The 19,129-nt window shown below is 43.2% G+C and overlaps 2 protein-coding genes across 6 annotated transcripts in view; one reads left to right on the top strand and one right to left on the bottom strand.

Annotated features, from left to right (window-relative positions):
- The window catches only part of rpe (ribulose-5-phosphate-3-epimerase), a 34,769-nt gene extending 20,295 nt beyond the window's left edge, over positions 1–14,474 (top strand). For 3 of the 5 annotated variants that reach the window (XM_078403759.1, XM_078403762.1, XM_078403763.1), the window contains 3 exons: positions 124–210; positions 1,764–1,925; positions 6,340–6,543. In XM_078403759.1, the coding sequence (XP_078259885.1) occupies positions 124–210; positions 1,764–1,886 (210 nt within the window). In that variant the 3' untranslated portion in view covers positions 1,887–1,925; positions 6,340–6,543. Of the gene's footprint in view, positions 1–123; positions 211–1,763; positions 1,926–6,339; positions 6,544–13,821 lie in introns of those variants that run through there. The other 2 variants (XM_078403761.1, XM_078403760.1) reach the window with 2 other exon arrangements.
- Positions 3,860–18,366, bottom strand: kansl1l (KAT8 regulatory NSL complex subunit 1-like). The gene is made up of 7 exons (XM_078403764.1): positions 18,320–18,366; positions 16,489–16,613; positions 11,259–11,313; positions 10,707–10,819; positions 9,110–9,269; positions 6,233–6,508; positions 3,860–4,200 (listed from the first exon to the last, which is right to left on the bottom strand). Exons 2-6 carry the CDS (start codon positions 16,548–16,550, stop codon positions 6,284–6,286), a joined length of 615 nt encoding a protein of 204 aa, XP_078259890.1. The 5' UTR covers positions 16,551–16,613; positions 18,320–18,366; the 3' UTR covers positions 3,860–4,200; positions 6,233–6,283.
- Between the last annotated feature and the right edge of the window lie 763 nt (positions 18,367–19,129).

Below are 19,129 nucleotides of genomic sequence, written 5' to 3' on the forward strand. Positions count from 1 at the left end.
ATTAGCCGTCCTTTGGTTATGGGTTATCTTAGAATGTTGTTTTTCCCTTACCCATCCATCTTTTGCTGATAATTTGTGAAAAAGCTTTGGAACCATAAGCAACAATTTTTATGTTTGTTTCAGGTGCTTTGGTTGAGGACACAGTTTCCTTCCCTGGATATTGAAGTTGATGGAGGTGTAGGACCAGACACTATTCATAAATGTGCAGAGGTATTGTACCCTTAAAATATGAAATCCAGATGTATGATCACAGAATAAATTCCATTATTTCCAAGTTCACATAATTCTTTGCAAGTCCATTTCTTATTCCTTTGGCCATTCTGTGATTGGGACATGGGCCTGAGTCACTCGATATGCATTTGAGCATCAATCTATACTCCTGAAAGTATTAGCTTTGCAGGAGGACAGTTGGGTGACAGCATCTGTCTGATACTTAACACTTTTATTGCCGTAACCTAGAAAGTGAATTCAGTGGCCCATATAACAGGAATTACACCAAAATACAATAGGAGCAGGGGTGGACTACCTGGTCCTTTAACAGCCCCATTGTTAAATATGACCACGTTTGAATTATTCTGGCCTTGGCTCTTCTACACATCCCTCTAGCCCTTTATCAGTTATTTATCCTCTACTATTAATATTTCTAATAATTCAGCTTCTGCCACGTGTTGGGCAGAGGATTGCAGATTTTCTCCACCCTCTTGAGAAGAAATTTCTGTGTAGCTCAATTTTAAATGACCAGCGTTAGTAGTTATGTCCCCTTTATCGAGACTAATGAAAACATCCCACTACCTATCCTGTCAAGCTCCACTTACGATCTTCGAATGAGGTCACCTCTCATTCTTCTAAACGTTTTGTACAACTTATATACAGGATATTATAATTTATATAATTTGCACTAGTCCCACCTGCTCATGTTTGGCCCATATCCCTCTAAACATTTCCTATCCGTGGACCTGTCCAAATGTCTTAACTGCTTGTTTTTGTACCTGCCTCGACTACCTCCCCAGGCAGCTCGTTCCATATTCCCACCACCCACTGTGTGGAAAAAGTTGCCAAGAAATAAATGTTATTTATTAACATTCCAACTTCAGTGTTTAGTTCTTGGGATGATGAAGGCGAAAAGCCTTCTCCACCACCTTATCTACCTGTGGCATTACTTTCTAGTAACTGTACTCATACTCCTAGATCCCTCTGCTATACAACACTCTCCAGGGCCCAACTGCCCAGCCAGAGCCAGCAGATCCGTTCCCTTAGCAGACTTCAGTGGCAATCGGCGGGTATAATTTGCCCCCTGCGACTGGGGTTCTGGAACTCCGGCCTGGCCGGAGCCGGTAGATCTGTTCCCATAGCAGACTTCTGAGGCTTACTTTGCGAGCAGGTATCTAGCTAGGCTCCTTGGTTGCCTTGGTGACCCATTCCGGGATTTCCTCTCAGAGGCTGACTTCTAATGGTCCAGCAAAATGGATAATCCAGACAGGCTCTGGAACAAAGCACCTTATCGGCTTGGAGCACCGTAGGACATCCTGTCCTTATATTTTCACCTGATCCTCAACTTTTATAAAGCCGGGGCTTCGATAACTATTCTCTCCATTTTGTTGAACTATTTTTTCAGCTATTTGACTATTCAGCGTTTATTAGCATAATTGCTCGTATTCATTAAACATCCCCAGAATATTATGTTTCACTGGTCAACGAAATGCAGCGAGGCTTAAAGTGGAGAGAGATTCTGGGGCTTCACATTCACTTGTAATTTTTTTCAGGCTGGAGCAAACATGATCGTGTCTGGCAGTGCTGTCATGAAGAGTGATGATCCCAGATCGGTGATTAACCTGCTCCGAAATGCTTGTATGGAAGCTATTCAGAAGCGTTGTCTGGACAGGTGAAAGCTCAATAGCACAACTACACCATGCCTGCGTCTAGTGGTGAGAATATGAACTTAAAACACTTTTTGGTACTGTTCAAACAATTTGAAAGAAATTTCAATCCAAAATGATATAGTACTCTGCAAATATTTACTACCATTTTACTTTCTGTGGCTGACCATAGTTTTTGCTGGTTTGAATAAATGTTACACTGCCATCATATTTCATAGAAATAGAGCATAGAAGTTACAGCACAAGAACAGGCCCTTCGGCCCACAATGTCTGTACCGAATATGATGCCAATACCATCACTTATCTATCTGCACATAACCCATATCTCTCTATTCTCTGCATATGCCTATCAAAAGTCTTTCAAATGCCATTAATGCAACTGCTTCAACCACTACCTTCAGCAGCGTGTTCCAAACACTCACCACCCACTGTGTAAAAAATAAATTGCAGCATGAAAGTGTGAATTATGTGAATTCATATTCATAATTTGGTTGTAATACATCGATTTGCACCGTCACAATCGTTGTGAGGAAAATTATCAAAAGCTTGTTAATGGGTTACTTTTCATGATAGAATGCAGAAAATATGTTATGTGTGCAGCTGGAGCTTTTGTTGATTACTATGGCAAACTCTTTGAAGCCTGGTGGTGGAAATTAAGTGAATTTATTTGGATTGTTAAGTATCCAGTCACATGGAGGTGGGGAAATGAGTTACAGTACAGATCAGATGTAATCTGAATTGCCTGCACCTATTCAAGTTTGTTCTTAATTGAGTGTTACTGTCATCTGGTCTTGTTATGGTACCAGAGAGGAAGTGAGAATTTATCATTAATTTTGTCTGGTCTATTCAAATAGGATGCCAGTGGGTCAGGTCAAACAGTACCTTAAGATTTCAGTGTCTGCAATTTCTGATGTTTCTAGTCTAAATAAACCTCAGTTAACTACGTTGCTATGTTTAGTGAGATGTGAGTGAAAGCACAACTTTAAAAAAATCAGTGGTTATAATAGCAGCCCCTGCTGTTTGGTATGCATCCGAATCTTGTCTTCCCCACAAAAAAATAACTGATGCTGTGAATGTTGGTCATGAATTAAAGCTCATGGTACGTATTAACATATTTTCAGTAACAAAGTGGCACTAGGAATATTTGGGATTATATTTCTTGTGACACAAATTAGAAATCTCCCGGCCACTCCCTTCTCTGTCGCACCTGTCATTCCTCCTTCTGCCCTCTCTCATTGGGCAAAAGGTATAGAAGTGTGAAAACCCACACCTCTAGATTCGGGGACAGTTTCTTCCCAGCTGTTATCAGGCAACTAAACCATTCGTGCCAACAACTCGTCCTGAGCTACTATAATATCCCATTGGAGACCCTGGTACTAGCTTTGATCAGACCTTACTGGTCTTTATCTTGCACCCATTCCCATTATCATGTATCTGTACATTGTGGATGTCTCAACAGTAATCATGTATTGTCTGTCCACTGACTGGTTAGCACACAACAAAAGCTAGTCCCTGTACCTTGGTAAACGTGACAATAAACTAAACTAAACTCTCAACTCAGACACTATCTTGCAAATTAAGATGAATACAACTTAGCCACATGCCATGTTAATATAAAGTATGTTGTGAGCAGACATGTTTAGTTTAGAGATACAGTGCTGAAACTGGCTCCGGCCCACCTGCTACCGGAGAAATCCCATAAAATCCATGTAGACAGCACCCGTAGTCAGGATCGAACCTGGGTCTCCAGTGCTGTCAGGCAGCAACTCTGCCGCTGCACCACCTTGCTGCCCAAGTTATGATTTCTGATGCTGACCTGATTTGACTGCAAACATCAGTGCATATCTGCTATGCTCAAGGTGCCCACATTTTCCCCCTTTTGTAGCTGAGGATAGAAACCCTTTGTGCACGTGACAGGCCAATGAGAGAGACATTTTACTAAAATAATTTTACTTAAAAAAAAAAAAGTAAACAAGGCAATTTGGTGTGAAATGTAGTTTTAGAACAATTCTTAAACATTTTCTTGTTGTTGAATTATGACCTCCGAGCCAGCCGCTGGTCAAATGATCTTAGTACAGAATATCCAGTGGATTTAGCAAAGCTTGTATTTGGACGTTGCACTATGACACAACATCACCGTGGAGTCTGTTAATACATTCAATGTTTGTTTCCTGAAATGCAAACATTCATGGCTTTGCAGTGATACTTGGCAGCTGTAAATCTTCAGACTTCAACTTCAAAATATTTGTGCAGTTTACTCATTTTGAGATGTCAAATCAATCACATAGGAAGGTTCTTGAAGTGAATGGCTTCAATTTATTACCTTACGGAAAGAAAATGCAAAGCATTAGTTGCGTTTAATAGTGACAGAATCAAACAGGATATGTTACACCACACAATCCTCAAATTTCCGCCACCTCCAACGGGATCCCCACATTTTCCCATCTCCTCCCTTTTCTGCCTTCCGCAGAGATCGTTCCCTCCACAACTCCCTAGTTAACTCATCCCTTCCCACCCAAACCACCCCCTCCCCTGGTACCTTCCCCTGCAACAGCAAAAGATGCAACAACTGTCCCTATACCTCCTCCCTCGTGCTGTTTCAGGGACCCCGACAGTCCTTGTCCTTTCAGGTTAGGCAGAGGTTCACTTGCACCTCCTCCAACCTCATCTACTGTATCCCTTGTTCAAGATGTGGACTCTTATCAGCGAGACTAAACGCAGACTGGGCGATCATTTCGCAGAACACCTTCGTTCAGCCCGCGTGAACTTTCCCAGTTGCTGGACACTTTAATTCTCCTTCCCATTCCTACACAGTCCTTTCTGACCTCGGTCTCCTTCATTGTCAGAGTGAAGCTAAAGGCAAATTGGAGGAACAGCATCTCGTATTTCGCTTGGGCAGCTTACAGCCCAGTGGTATGAATATTGATTTCTCTCACTTCAGGCAGCCCCAGCATTCCCTCTCTATCGCTCCCCCACCCAAGTCGCACTGGCTTCTCTTTTTCAACCTGCAAACAGCCTGTTTTCCTTTATCATCATTACTTTTTTGCATATCTTTCATTCATTGTTCTTTATCTCTCCACATCACTGTCTATATCTCTCGTTTCCCTGAAGGAAAGAACAGCAGATGCTGGTTTAAATCTAAGGGTCTCGACCCGAAACGTCGCCCATTCCTTATCTCCAGAGATGCTGAGTTACTCCAGCTTTTTGTGTCTATTTTCGTGTTATTTAAGGAATCTATAATTAATTGCACCGTCACAAATGGAAGATGTCAAGTGGTGAATAATTGGTCACAAATTCTCCTCTGTTATAAAGGCCAATATTACTAGGGTATTATCGATAGAACTTGACTCAATTGTAATGGATTACTTAGAGTCCATTTCCAAACATCTGACGTAATCCCAATGTGTAATTTGGCCTATGTCCACAGTGAGAAATGCAGATGCAACAGAAAATCTCAATGTAAATAGAAATGTGGAGTATTGTGAGCAGTTTTGGACCCCATATCTGAGGAAGAATGCTCAAATTGGAGAGGGTCCAGAAGAAGTTTACAAGAATGATCCCAGGAATGGTTGGGTTAACAATTATTGAGTGTTTGAAGGCACTGGGCCTGTACTCACCGGAGTTTAGATGGATGAGGCCCTCATTGAAATAGTGAACGGACTGGATAGAGTGAATGTGGGGAGGATGTTTCCAGAGGATGTTTAGTGGGAGAGTCTAGAACCAGAGGCCATAGCCTCAGAATAAAACGACTTGCCTTTAGAAAGGAGATGTGATGGAATTTCTTTAGTCAGAGGGTGGTGAATCTGTGGAATTCATTGCCACAGGTGGCTGTGGAAGCCAAGTCAATGGATATTTTTACGGCGGAGATTGATTAGTAAGGGTGTCGGGGGTTATGGGGTGAAGGCAGGAGAATGGGGTTGAAAGGAAAAGATACATCAGCCATAATGGAATGGCAGAGTAACTTGATAGGCCAAATCTGCTCCTAGAACTTATGAACTGAGTTTCACTTATAAATAACCAAATGTTCAACATTTTATGCTAGCATTAAGGACTGGTTTAAATTTAGGTAATTTTTTTTCCAGGCATTTTTTAACAGGCATGTTTCCATTACATTCTGAAAAGAGATAAAATACTCTGTTCACTTAACATCAATACCAATATCTTTTTCAGCAGAATATACTAAACAAAGAAACAGCCACATCATAGTAATGTTTTTGCACTATTCAGGCAGGAACTGTAGGATCTCCCAGAGATTTAATCTTATTACAATTTCTTGTGCAACGTGCATCACAATGATGACAGTTCGGCTAGAACTAAGATCTTCACAAGGAAAAGTAAAAATGTTGTAATATTACCTTATTATAGTTCTTAAACTTTATTTCCAAATAAATCCAGATTTATTGGCACTATTGCTTTGCACGGTTCTGTCCCCAGATTGAGAGTTTACATTCTGTTTCTCCAGCAGATGGCACTCTCTCCGAAGCTGCCCGGCCATTCTCACTGAGTGCTGCGTATAATCTTGTGAGAGGCCTAAGACTACCTTTTTCATCGACAACTTCTTCCGGATGATTTGAGTGTTTTATATCTTCCTCGCTCAGAGGGAATGTATGACAATTCCATGGTAGTACAACCTGCAATAAAGTATAATATTTTTTAACAGGAGAAAGATGTTTGATTTTTCCATTACATGTTATCAATATGATGCTCGCAAGGACCTACACGTAAGCAAATCCTGAAACTTTGAGCAGAACTATTTGATGTCTGTATTTCAATCCCTGTGAAGCTGAAATACTACAGGATATACAGCAGCCACAGACCTACCCTGTCTTTGAATCTGGACCACATTGGGGAGGGGAGGGGGAAGAGTAGAGAGAAGGGAGGGAATGGGTCCCTAGTGGTTACAGAGAGTCATTTAAACGCCACACAAATAGCACCATGGTTAACATGTCTCCTCACAGCCTCATGATTCAGGTGCAAACACTACCTGCTGAGCCACTATGCTGCCCCATCTAGATGCTCAAAGTCAAAATTATCTCTTTCACCAATGCAAAATGATCTCTTTCACTATATCGTGGATGATTAAGCTATGTCATGATTATGACAGCAAAATTAAACTGGAGTGGGAAGTATTTGCGCACGTTTGGTACTGCACAAACACCACCTTCCTGAGCAAAACTTATTTGCACTCTTCCATTTAAGTTCTTATAGTCTTTGGACCAATTAGCTTGGTTCCTTTTATTTTTCAGAGGGATAGTCAATGGGAATTAGTAGAGAAAATATGCCAGGAGATTGCTTCAGCTGCAAGACTAATAAGGTAGTCTTGGTAGGGGATTTTAACTTTCCTAATATTGACTGGGACTATCTTATTACCAAGGGCTTCGACAGGGTAGAATTTGTAAAATATATTCAAGAAAGTTTCCTCAGGCAATATGTGGAGGGCCCTACATGGGAGAGGACAAAGAATGATCTAAGGAAATTGGGAAGGGCACGTGACAGTGTGTATGTGGGCTAGCCTTTTGTGGACCAGCAACCACTTTTCTATTAGCTTTATAATAGTTATGGATAAAGACTGCGCAGGCCCACGAGTTAAAATACTGAATTGGGGCAGGCCAGGAACTTGCTCAAGTTGAGTGGAGTAGGTGGTTAGCGTGCAAAGGAACGTTTGGAAGGAAAGTAGGATGCTTTTAAATGTATGATGACAGTTCAGGGCATGCATGTTCCTGTTAGTGTGAAGACCACCCTATCTACCTGTGGTGCCACTTCAATTAACTATGTCCCCACACTCCCTAGATCCCTCTGCTTTGCAACACTCTCAGAGCCCCACCATTCACTGTGTAGGCCCTGCCCGTGTTAGTCTTCCCAAAATGCAACACTTCACATTTCTCTGTACTAAATACTAACAACCATTCCTCGGCCCAACTGATCAAGATCCTGGTGCAATCTTTGACAACCTTCTTCACTATCTACAATACCACCCACTTTAGTGTCAGCTGCAAACTTGCTAATCATGTCATGTACATTCTCATCCAAATCATTGATATACATGACAAACAGCATTGGGCCTGATACCGAACCCTGAGGTACACCACAAGTCACAGGCCTTCAGTCTGAAAAGCAACCTTTCACCATTACCCTCTGCTTCCTTTCATGAAGCCAATTTTCTATCCATTCAGCTATCTCTCCTTGGATCCCATGGGAACTAACCTTCCAGAGCAGCCTACTATGTGGTATCTTGTCAAATGCCTTGCTGAAGTCCATATATACATCTACAGCTCTGCCTTCATCATCTTTGATCACATCATCAAAAAACTCAATCAGATTCGTGAGACACGTCCCCCCACTTACAAAACCATGCTGACTATCCCAAATCAGCCCTTGTCTGCCTACATGCATATATATCCTATCCCACAGAATACTCTCTAGTAACTTCCCGACCACAGATATTAAGCTCACTGGCCTGCATTTCACAGCATTTTCCATGCAGCCCTTCTTGAATAGAAGCACATTTGCCAACCTCCAGTCTTACAGCACATCACCTGTATTTAATGACATAATCTCAGCCAGGTCTCCTGTAATTTCCTCTCTAGCTTCCAACAGTGTCCTGGGATATATCTGATCAGGCCCGTGAGATTTTCTGCCTTCATACGTGTCAGCACCTCCTCGACAGTAATATCGACTGCGCTCAAGACACTTCCAGTGACTGCCCCAAGTTTCAGATTTTTTAAAGAGAAATACTGATTAAGGACCATGCACATCTCCTGTGGCTCCACGCAGAGTTTCCCACTTTGATTCCTTAGGGGTCCTACTCTCTCCCAACTACTCTTTTTTCCCTTTATGTACTTATAAAATCTTTTGGGATAATCCTTAATGCTATCTGCCAGAGCTATCTCCTGTCGCCTTTTTGCCCTTCTGATTTCCTTTTTTAGCTTGCTCCTTAGTTCCTAAAACTCCAGGGATACACTTGATTCCAGCTGCCCATACCATGCCTCCTTCTTACTCTTGACCAAAGCCTCAATTTCCCTCATCATTCATGCTTCCTTACATTTACCTGCCTTGGCCTTCTCTCTAACAGTGACGTGCATGTCCTGAATTCTTGTCAGCACACTTTTAAAAACATCCCACTTTCCTGATGTTTCTTTTCCTTCAAACAATATTTATGTCACAAGCATTACATCAGTGAACTATGAGAATAACTTTTTCTACAACCTGATGAACATTAATCACTTTCCTACCTTTGTGTCAAGCTCTCCCTCCATCAGTAAAACCTGAGTCTCTTTGTTTTGTGCCAATTCAGAACACCAAAGCATTGAGCAAGAAGGTTTTTCACTATTTGGAGGAGGTTGAAAGCGAGGATTCAAATGTGCGTCGTTATTCTTAATGAATGATGGTAACCTAAAGGGAAATACTGAAGTGAAAAGTTGAATTGCGAACACAAAATAGAGGATTTTAAAATTGGAAGGGAAACCTAACAATTTTCAGCACAAGTTACATGCCCAGATGTATTACTTGAAAATTGAGAACAAATCTCTGACAACTTACTTAATTTAAGAGATAAACTCTCCCTTTTGTGGAGTGGAAATTAGTTTATACATGAAATTGTTCCTGAAGTGCTCCAAAGTAATGAGGCTAGCAGGATGCAGATTCACAGGAGCACCATCTGGATTACTGATCCTTTTTGTACTGTTCATCAAAAAAAGGGATTTACCCCCCCCCCCCCCCCCCACCGCCACCCCAATAATACTATTTTATAATCTACAATCATTCAAAACTAAACACATACATGTTGGGAACCAATCTGCAGACCACAGCATCATAAATTCTTCAGCTCTGATGTTGTGACAAAGCTTCAAATAGCAATTTCACCGTCACTGCAATATTGGCACAACAAAACCTCAGAAAATACTGAAACTCTTAACCTGACGAACATTAGTCAGTGCATAGAGAGGATTTGGGCAGGTGTTAGTATATGTTGAGTTGCCTAAAATACATGTGATAATGCTTTTATAATTTATCCACAAATTTACCATCTTTAGGATGAAGAGTAAATCTCCCTAAGGGACATGGGAGTGCGAAAAGGTTAATTTGCAAGTTGAATTGGTGGTAAGGAAGGCAAATGCAATGTTAGCATTTATTTTGAGAGGACTAGAATATAAAAACAGGAATGAAATGCTGAGGCTTTATAAGCAACAAGTCAGACTGCATTTCAAGTATTGTGAGCAGTTTTGGGCCCCATATCTGAGGAACTAGGTGCTGGCATTGGAGAGGGTCCAGGGGTGGTTTACGAGAATGATCACAGATATGTTTGGGTTAACGTATGATGAATGTTTGATGGCACTGGGCCTTGACTCGCTGGAGTTTAGAAGGATGAGGGGGGACCTCATTGAAACTTACTGAAAGACCTGGATAGAGTGGATGAGGAGAGGCTGTTTCCACTAGTGGGAGTCTAGAAACAGCCTCAGAATAAAAGGATATACCTTTAGAAAGGAGATGAAGAAAATTTTATTTCGTCAGAAGGTGGTGAATCTGTGGAATTCATTGCTACTGACGGCTGTGGAGGCCAAGTCATTGGGAATTTTTGAAGCAGAGTGACAGATACTTGATTAGTAAGGGATGTCAAAGGTGATGGGGAGAAGGCAGGAGAATGGGATTGAGAGGGAAAGATAGATCAGCCATGATTGAATGGTAGAGTTGACTCGATGGGCTGAATGGCCTACTTCTCTGACTTGTGAACCTATGAACAGCAGAACACAATTCTTAACAACCTCCAAAATGATTTCATAATGTGGGAGGGGAAAGAGTGAAATACTTTCGGTGGAACGGTACACCTGCCTGTTGCTCCTTCGATGACATCTGCTTTGCTCCCACAAGAGCCACCTTGCTTGCTCCCTTACTTCATGCTTTTTATGTCGTAGAGAAAATGCTTTATCTGAAGTGTCCTCCAACTGTAAGACAGAAAGTTAGAATTAGCATCTTATTCCTTTTAGCAGAATGTTTTTTGGGTGGAGAACCAAGATGTTTGCATATTTACTGATAGGCCTGTAATATTCTTATTCCCCACTCTCTACCATTTCATTCCCTCCCACCCTCTTACTTGTTGAAGGTATTTGATAGAGGTCAGAATCTTAAAAAGTTCCAGAAGTCAGTATGTACAGGTTTGTGACCATTGATTTTTCTTAATTACTGTGTGGACTTTATCAAGGATAGAAAATGAAAAAGTTGGCAGTGAGCTGGAAGCAAAAGCAGAGGTGTGCTGGCACAAAGTTACTATTAATGGAAAATATGAACAGGTCAATTTGACAATAGAAACCTGAATGCATGATGAAAGGGTCACATTAAATACCACTGTGTTAGTGGAAAATCTGGTGAACACTTCAAGCCTACCTCATTTTCTTTCATGTACAGTTCCTTTAGCGGTTGGAAGGCCATAGTTCGCCAGCTGTTGATACAATGGGAAACAGTTGATCAACTACTTACTGTATAGTCCAGCATAGACAGTTGATCGCCTTTGATAGCTCAGTGAAGAAACTTTACAATTAATCCTACACTCCATGTCTTTCCCCAAACCAGTTCCCCTCAAATATTAATCCAACGTTGGAAGGCATGATTAAATGTACATCAACAAGCTCCATGAAACCACAATGTCATCTTACCTTTTATTTCTTTGCCAGTTATCTTAAACCTGTATTCTTCGGTTACTTGCGCCAATGAGATTTGCCCTGCTCCTCACCATAAAAACTTGGAGGAAAGTAGGAAAATTGCAAATCCCAGAAAAATCAAAAAATGCTGGAAACATTAAGTAGATCATGTAGCATCAGTAGAGAAAATTTGTTTCAAGCCAAAAACCCTTCAAATGTCCTGGGAAAATTGGAAATCAAATGTTTATTTTTAACTAGACCAAGTGGACCCATTGGGCCCAAACCGCTCCTGCATTGGTGCAGCACCCTCTCCTCCCCCCTCACCCGCCCCTTCTCTTTCCCCCCTCCCCCCATTCTCCCCCCTCCCTCCCCCCCTCGGTCCGGGCGCCACCTAAGAGGTTGCTTAGCAACCCGCCTCCCGGCCCGGGCGGCCACCGTTAGTACAACTGGGGGGGGGGGGGGGGGGGGGTGTGTCCTGTCCCGTCCCGGTGTGGGGGTCCAGTGCGGTGGGTAGACGGCGGCGCCTCTCCCACCGATGGGCTTCGGGTCGATGCCGCTGGACTCTTCCCCCCCCCCGCCTGACAGCTGCCGATGCCGCTGGACTCTGGGAAGCGTGAGGAAGGTGCTGAGCCGGCCGGGGCGAGGAGGGGGAACGGGGGAGCCATTGACAGGGCCAGCGCCAGGCCTCCAACGGCCAGCCTCATTGGCGCTGCTGCTGCCGCCTTTCCCCTTGGCCCACCTCAGGCCCAGGCTCCGGCTGCTTCCCCTGACACTAGGCCTGGCTCTCCCGCCGATTCGGAGCCGGCAAACCCACCCCCAAGAGACAGGCGACCGAGCCCTGCTCCTACCCGAGATTAACGGGCCCCAACTGCGCAGGCGCGGACGTGTTTGTTCTGCGCACGCACAGATGCGGCGGTCATCTTACGGAAGTACCAGATCAAAGGGGCCCCAACTTTAAAACATGAATAACTTTTAAAATATAACACCAATTTCAATGAAACTTCTTCTATAGGACCACGGGGCGGCGGTGGGTAAGGCGGGCCTAAAATTGTCACACTATAGTGTACCGTTTTGGCTGTAGTTCAGGAACAAGCAAACAAACGAGAGTTTTAGCATATAGATTGGCTGAAAAAAACAGCGAGAAAAGAGTGTTTATGGGGTGAGACCAAGGAAATCAATAATACGTGGTTATGGACCCAGTTGAGACGGTTTGGTGAAGACCTGTTAATCATAGCTGCTCTGTTGAGAGAAGGAATGAACGAGAACAGAACAAAAAGCTTGAACTGAGATTCAAAACATAGTTGCAGTAAATCTGAAATTAAAAAAGGAAATGTGGGAAATATCAGAAAATAAAGTGGAATAAAAAAAATTAAAACCCAAACCCCATTTTCATTGCAACTATCAACAGCAGATTTCAGCCCACTTGCTCAATGATGCCATTACGGTTCAATATTGAAAGAACAATGTCTGAAGAAGGGTTACGACCCGAAACATCACCCATTCCTTCTCTCCAGAGATGCTGCCTGTCCCGCTGAGTTACTCCAGCATTTTGTGTTTATCTTTAATGCACGTTATTTGTTCCACATTTCAAATAAAATGTGAAATTAAGTCTTAGGAAATTTAGTCCCATTTTAGGAAAAAAGAGTTGCTAACTAGAGGAGACAGATTTATTGGCAATTGAACCAGAGAACCAGAAATTAATTGGCAATTGAACCAGAGAAATTAAGCAATAGCTTGTTATGCTTTGGAAACACTGAACACAGGAAAAGCTGATTCAACAGTAACTTCTAAAGGTAAGCAGATATAGGGCAGAGCTATTGTGAAGGATCAGGTGAAAGTCTAGGGTCAGTGGAAAGCTGTTTCAATGACCTAAAACAAGCAACTTCTCGGCTGTCCAATTGTATGATACCATCAGCATTCTGAGGAAACACTGCTGGGGTACCCATGCTTGACTATAACCATACACTGAACATTTAAGAAGCACTTGCTGATTAGCAGGAAAATTGATCTGCACTTTCTACACAACTGGCGTTCAGTGATTTGCTTCTAATTTACCTGTGAACATATCTGCTAATAACATAATAATTTTCATAATACAAATTGGGTATGACGTAACTGATGCATTAGGGAACATGGTATTATGTGGGCCAAATTGCTTACAATGCGATTTTGGTCTGGAAATGAAAAACTGATACATTGGAAATTGACATGCTGTAAAAAAGCTTGTCTTGGGGGGGGGAAATACGCCTAGGGAATTTTTTCCCCCCATGTAACCATCAAACAATAATTGGATACCATTGTCTCTTCAGATGCGGTCTGTCAGTTTCACCACTTCTCCATTGAACAACGGTTTTTACACGGTTACTTTCTATATCGTGAGGTTTCTTGGGTATGCAACTATCAACAATAACAGCTAAGAACACACGAAAAAAAAACCTGATGACAATTTATGTATCTTTGATTTATAATGAATGATCTCTTGCTCTCTTGCTATCCACTTTGCTGCTGTAACACTGTAAATTTCCCCGGTGTGGGACGAATAAAGGAATATATTATTATTATTATCACATTATAGAGCAGAACTACCTGTATTACACTTTGACGCTGTAAGATTTGAGAAGTTTTCCCTCATTTGGAAAGCAACACAATTCAACACAAAACCAAAGAGCGGCAGTTTGGACATTTTAAACGGGAGACTGGGGCTGATAGCGGAGAAAGGCTGCAGTCAGTTTACCAAAGGATGTCACAATCTGTGGGTCCTAAAATGGCCGCAGGACCTCGTGACCAGCCACAAAAAAGGTAAAAACCTTACATCCCAGTCTCTAGGTTTTCTGCAAAGCCATGGCCAGAACAAAGGATGGGTATTGGCCATGCAGAAACCTACGAAACCAGGTCGGAGTCCAGACACTGGGGCGCTGACATCAGCATACTCACAATGCCCCAAGCCGACCTAAACAGTTCATCTCAGTGAGGGGGCACAATAGCCCATAGAAAACTACCTGGTAGGTGATGGGAAACCAGTTAACACCCATCACCTCACAATGAAATCCCAATTTACACCTTCTGGCCATCCCCGGTATCCCCGAACATAAGCGCAGATCAGAAGAAAACCTCATACATATCTTTTTGAACAAAGAGATTCCAAGATCTGGCGGGAGATAGGACGGGTCAGAAACAGTATAACTGGCCACTACTTTTGGGTTTTAAACTCAAGAAGAAATACTGGAAGAAGAAGTTAAGTCAACTCGAGAAGAAAACCTGCAAGAAACGCAAGCAGGCAAGAAAACGAATGCAGGAGGAAGAAAAGACAGGCAAGAAAAACGGATGCAAGAGAGAGGAACAGGCACGCAACTCGAGGAGAAATACTGCCAAACGAACAGCCAGTAACCCCAGTAATAGCCCCATGGTGAGCATGCATTCCAAATCCTACATATCCTGGACATAGTTTAGTGTAGAGGGGAGGGTGGTTGTGAATAAACGTTGGGTGTGTACTAAAATATGTGTTGGTCAAGGTTGCGATGCGTCGTGCGTTCCCCATCTTACAGTCGTGTATGTGTCTTGCAGAACTGTGTTTAAGAATTCATAAGTAAAAGGTATTCGTGTATGTGTCTTGCAGAACTGTGTTTAAGAATTCATAAGTAAAAGGTATTTGTGTATATGTCTTATAGAACTGTGTTTTATGATTCATAGTTATAAGTATTCGTGTGATTCGGTATGTGTTTCATAGACATGTATTATAGAACTGTATACGTATTCATGGACAATAGTCCCAAGTGCTGAATAAAAGCCTTTTCATTTAAACCCTGGTTTTAAAATCTGGTCTGGTTGAATTTTTCTGCACTATCAGAGCTCCTGCACCTAAGTCCAGTGTCTAGAACCGTAAGGGGTGAGTGGGTCGAACCACTCACGGGGAACCAGTGTGCACGGCCTGGTCAAGGGATCAGAGCAAGGCACGGGGACCTTAGGTCGGGCGAAAACTCGGCGCAGAAACCCCTTACAACGCTACCCAGAACAAGACAATGTAAAATAACTAAGGGCTCTCCAAAGCTCCTATTATAAAAGTCTGGTCCCCTAACCTAACCTCTTCCCACTGAGCATGGTTATTTACCCATGCATTTATTGAAAAATGTGATCAAGAATAAAATGAATGAAAATCTTTAATGACTGTTTAAATACATTCCAATTAGGGGGCACAGTGGTGTAGCCGTAGGCCTTACAGCATTAGAGACCTAGGTTCGTCCTGACTATGGGTGTTGTCTGTACGGAGTTTGTGTGTTCTCCCTGTGACCGCATGGGTTTTCTTTGGGTGCTCCGGTTTCCTTCCACATTTCAAAGACATGCATATTTGTAGGTTAATTGGCTTCTATAAATTGTCCCTAGTGTGTTGAATAGAACTAGTATATGGGGATCAATGGTTGGCATGAACTCAGTGGGCCGAAGAGCCTGATTCCATGCTGTATCTCTAAACTAAAGCAAACCAAACCAGACAGTGCTCTTTGCACCATATAATTTTGCACTGACCATTTCACTCCTTAAGAAGAATATGGTGCAATCCCTTATAGTTTCATATTTAATTTTTATTTACTATTCTTAGTCTCCATCTTTTCAATGACCCTAGATTAATATGACCAACCCGCATACACCAATTCTGTCCTACATACTAGAAAAAATTTACAGAAGCCAATTAACCTACAAACCTACACATCTTTGGAATGTGGGAGGAATTCAGAGCACCTGGAGAAAACCCACGCTTGTCATAGGGAGAACGTACAGTTGCCGCCTAACAGCACCAGAGACAGAGGATTGATCCTGACCTCTGGTGCTGTCTGTGCGGAGTTTGTATGTTCTGTGCTGCCCTTGGATAGAGTCTAGCCATTGGAAAGATAGAGACCAAGCTGTCAATACGCAACTCCATAAACACCTATATTCCCTTGAAGTTACTGCTCTTGCAGATACAATCATGTAAAAACTTATACCTTGGTGTAATTATTTCCTTATACTGGAGCTTCTCAATCTTGGAAGTAGCAACCAATGACATGGGCACCACGATGTTATCAATATCATAACAACATTCACTCTGATGCCTTTGACGTAAAGGAATCTGGAAAGATAAAATGTATACAGTTTTTTTGTTATGAAGACTTGTGATAGCAGCCAGCTCAATTTACTATATGTCAGATCAATATTTAAAGCAGAGATGCAAATAACAACCCATGATTTAATTGGCATAGCATTAAGTAAAGGTCCTACAATGTTCTGATCCTTAGTCTTTCCAGTTTCATCCACATACATGAATAGGATTAACTAGGGGCATAGTTACATTGTTCCTGTGAAACTGATGTGCTAAAGACTTCTAAATTTGCTGTTAAAAAATGATTAGATTTACAAGAAATTTCATGCATCCTGAAGGCTACCTCTGCAAGGCCTTTGATCTACTGGAATGGATGTATATCAGGAAAGGTAAAGGGTTCTCTGATACAGTTATCTTTAGAAATCACTAGATGACCCATGGACCCGTTGGGTCCCGTTGTTACTAAAGGCTCTTTAGTAACTTGTCAGTTTCTTTGCTGAACTAATTAAGGCGCATGTTGCAATCAAAAGTGCTTTAAAAATTGGTTGGGCAGAAAGTAGCCAAAACAGTACACGATAGCGCAACAATTTGAATGAAACACGATCCATGGACCCGTTGGGTTCCTGTTGTGACCGTGGTTGATGAAAAAAAAGACACACAATTTTAATATTATTGAGTGGTCAAACTTTAACTTGAAGAAAATTTGAGCATTTACCTCAGGAGTTCAACGAAGCACACATTGAACACGGAAGTATTAGATCAAAATGGCAATGTTTATTTTATAGGGTATGTGTCCGAAATACAGCCAAAATGGTACACGTTAGCGCAATAATTTGAACGAAACTTGAAAATACACAATAGATCGGATATATGCATTAACATAATCTCCAAACTTTAATAAACACAAAATGCTGGAGTAACTCAGCGGACAGGCAAACCTTTACGTAATACAATTTCTTGTTATGATGTAATCCTGAGCAGTATCGACAGTCTGATTATTTTTAAATGAATGTTAGTTTGGGATAGGAATGTTAACAAATTGTTGCTATTACCACAAGTCCCTCGAGTCCTTCAATTTGAATGACATGTATTGCACCCAAACCCACACCAGAGCAATGAAATATAAACCGAGGGCATGGAGCTGCAGGTTAATCAATTAATGCTTGAATGCATGTAGGCCGAGCCTGTGAGTCTGTATTTACCTTCACACGGAAGCGAAGAAGAGCGAGGCGGATGCAATGGCTCATACGGACAGGGGGCAGGAACCAGACTTTGGGTGGCGGAGTGGCTTTGTTCTGGACGTGGCTGATGATCAGCTGGGCTGTCTGGCTGTCGTTGATCTGTTTCTTCACCCACTCAAAGATGCTGGGCTTCTCCAGCACGCCGCTGAAGTACATGACCAGCTCGATGTTGCCGCTGAGGCAGGCCTTGAACAGGGAGGCAAGGTAGCTCACATATGTGACACCACTGCCCGCCGCTCATCCAGTCATTGTAGAAGCCGCCATACAGGTGGTGCAGGCAATTCTCGGCATCGAGCAGCAGGCGGAGTGGGCTGTGCGGCGGCCGGTTGCGGCCTCCACCCACCAGGCCGCCGTGTGCCAGCTTCTGCAGCTCCACCGGCACCAAGGCGCTCCATCTACTCCTGGAAGCCCTGCAAGCCGCAGGCCGGGAAGCACGGCAACGGGCGGACGCGGACACCGGGTGGTGGGGGGCGAGAAGAAAGGGGAGCCACTCACCCCGGGCAACTGGCAGCAGGAGAGCGGCCGCACGGCGCTGCCGCATGTTCGTTCCGCCAGTGGCCATCTTCTTTCACCTCTCTGCCGCCACGCTGCACCACGGGAGGAAGGTCAGGCGCGGGGCACGGTGGGATGGGCGCCTGTACTCACCTCGGCCCCGTGGCACCAGCGCTGCAGCGAGAGCGAGCCGTGGTCCCAAAGCCTCTCCTATATTGGTCTAGCACACTCACACACCCCCCCCCCCCCCCCCTTCATCCTTTCTTTAAAATAAACTACTTTTTTTAAAAAATGATATTAATCTCAAGGAAATAAAGATCCTATGTAAAATAAAGAGGTCGAATGGGAGGTTGTAGCCAATCAATGGACTCCACATGAGGGTGAATGTCTGGAGCAAATCAGGACTTGCCGACGAGCAATCAGAGCGGGGGGTGCGTCAGCACTCCCCCACGTGGGAGACGGACCAATCGGGCGTCGAGCGTGAGGTCGGAGCCAATCAATGAACCCATGTGGGGGTGAGCGGCAAGAGTAAATGAGGATGCTCCGGCGACCAATCAGAGCGGGGAGCGCCGGCGCTCCCCCCACTTTGCATCCGGACCAATTGGGCGTCGAGTGTGGTCGGAGCTGAACACAAAATGGCAACCCTCCCCCAATTGCGGACGTGACGGAGCTGAAAACAACATGGCAACCTTTCCCCAACCGTGCACGCACTGATCCGGCAGACAACCGTTGGGCCCAACGCCTCCTGCATTGGTGTTGCATCCTCCTCCCCCCCCCCCCCCCATCCACTCCATCCCCCCTCAACCCCCCTTG

The sequence above is a fragment of the Rhinoraja longicauda genome, chromosome 8 (genome assembly GCF_053455715.1).
Source record: "Rhinoraja longicauda isolate Sanriku21f chromosome 8, sRhiLon1.1, whole genome shotgun sequence".
In the NCBI taxonomy this organism is placed as follows: Eukaryota; Metazoa; Chordata; class Chondrichthyes; order Rajiformes; family Arhynchobatidae; genus Rhinoraja; species Rhinoraja longicauda.

Excerpts from the sequence above, each read along its gene's own strand:
- kansl1l (XM_078403764.1), bottom strand. The coding sequence starts at position 16,550 with ATGTCATTGGTTGCTACTTCCAAGATTGAGAAGCTCCAGTATAAGGAA. Across the intron at positions 11,314-16,488 it reads AAGGAAATAATTACACCAAG|CTGGCGAACTATGGCCTTCC; the intron begins GTATAAGTTTTT and ends TTGTATCAACAG. Across the intron at positions 6,509-9,109 it reads AGGGAGAGCTTGACACAAAG|GTTGTACTACCATGGAATTG; the intron begins GTAGGAAAGTGA and ends ACTTTATTGCAG.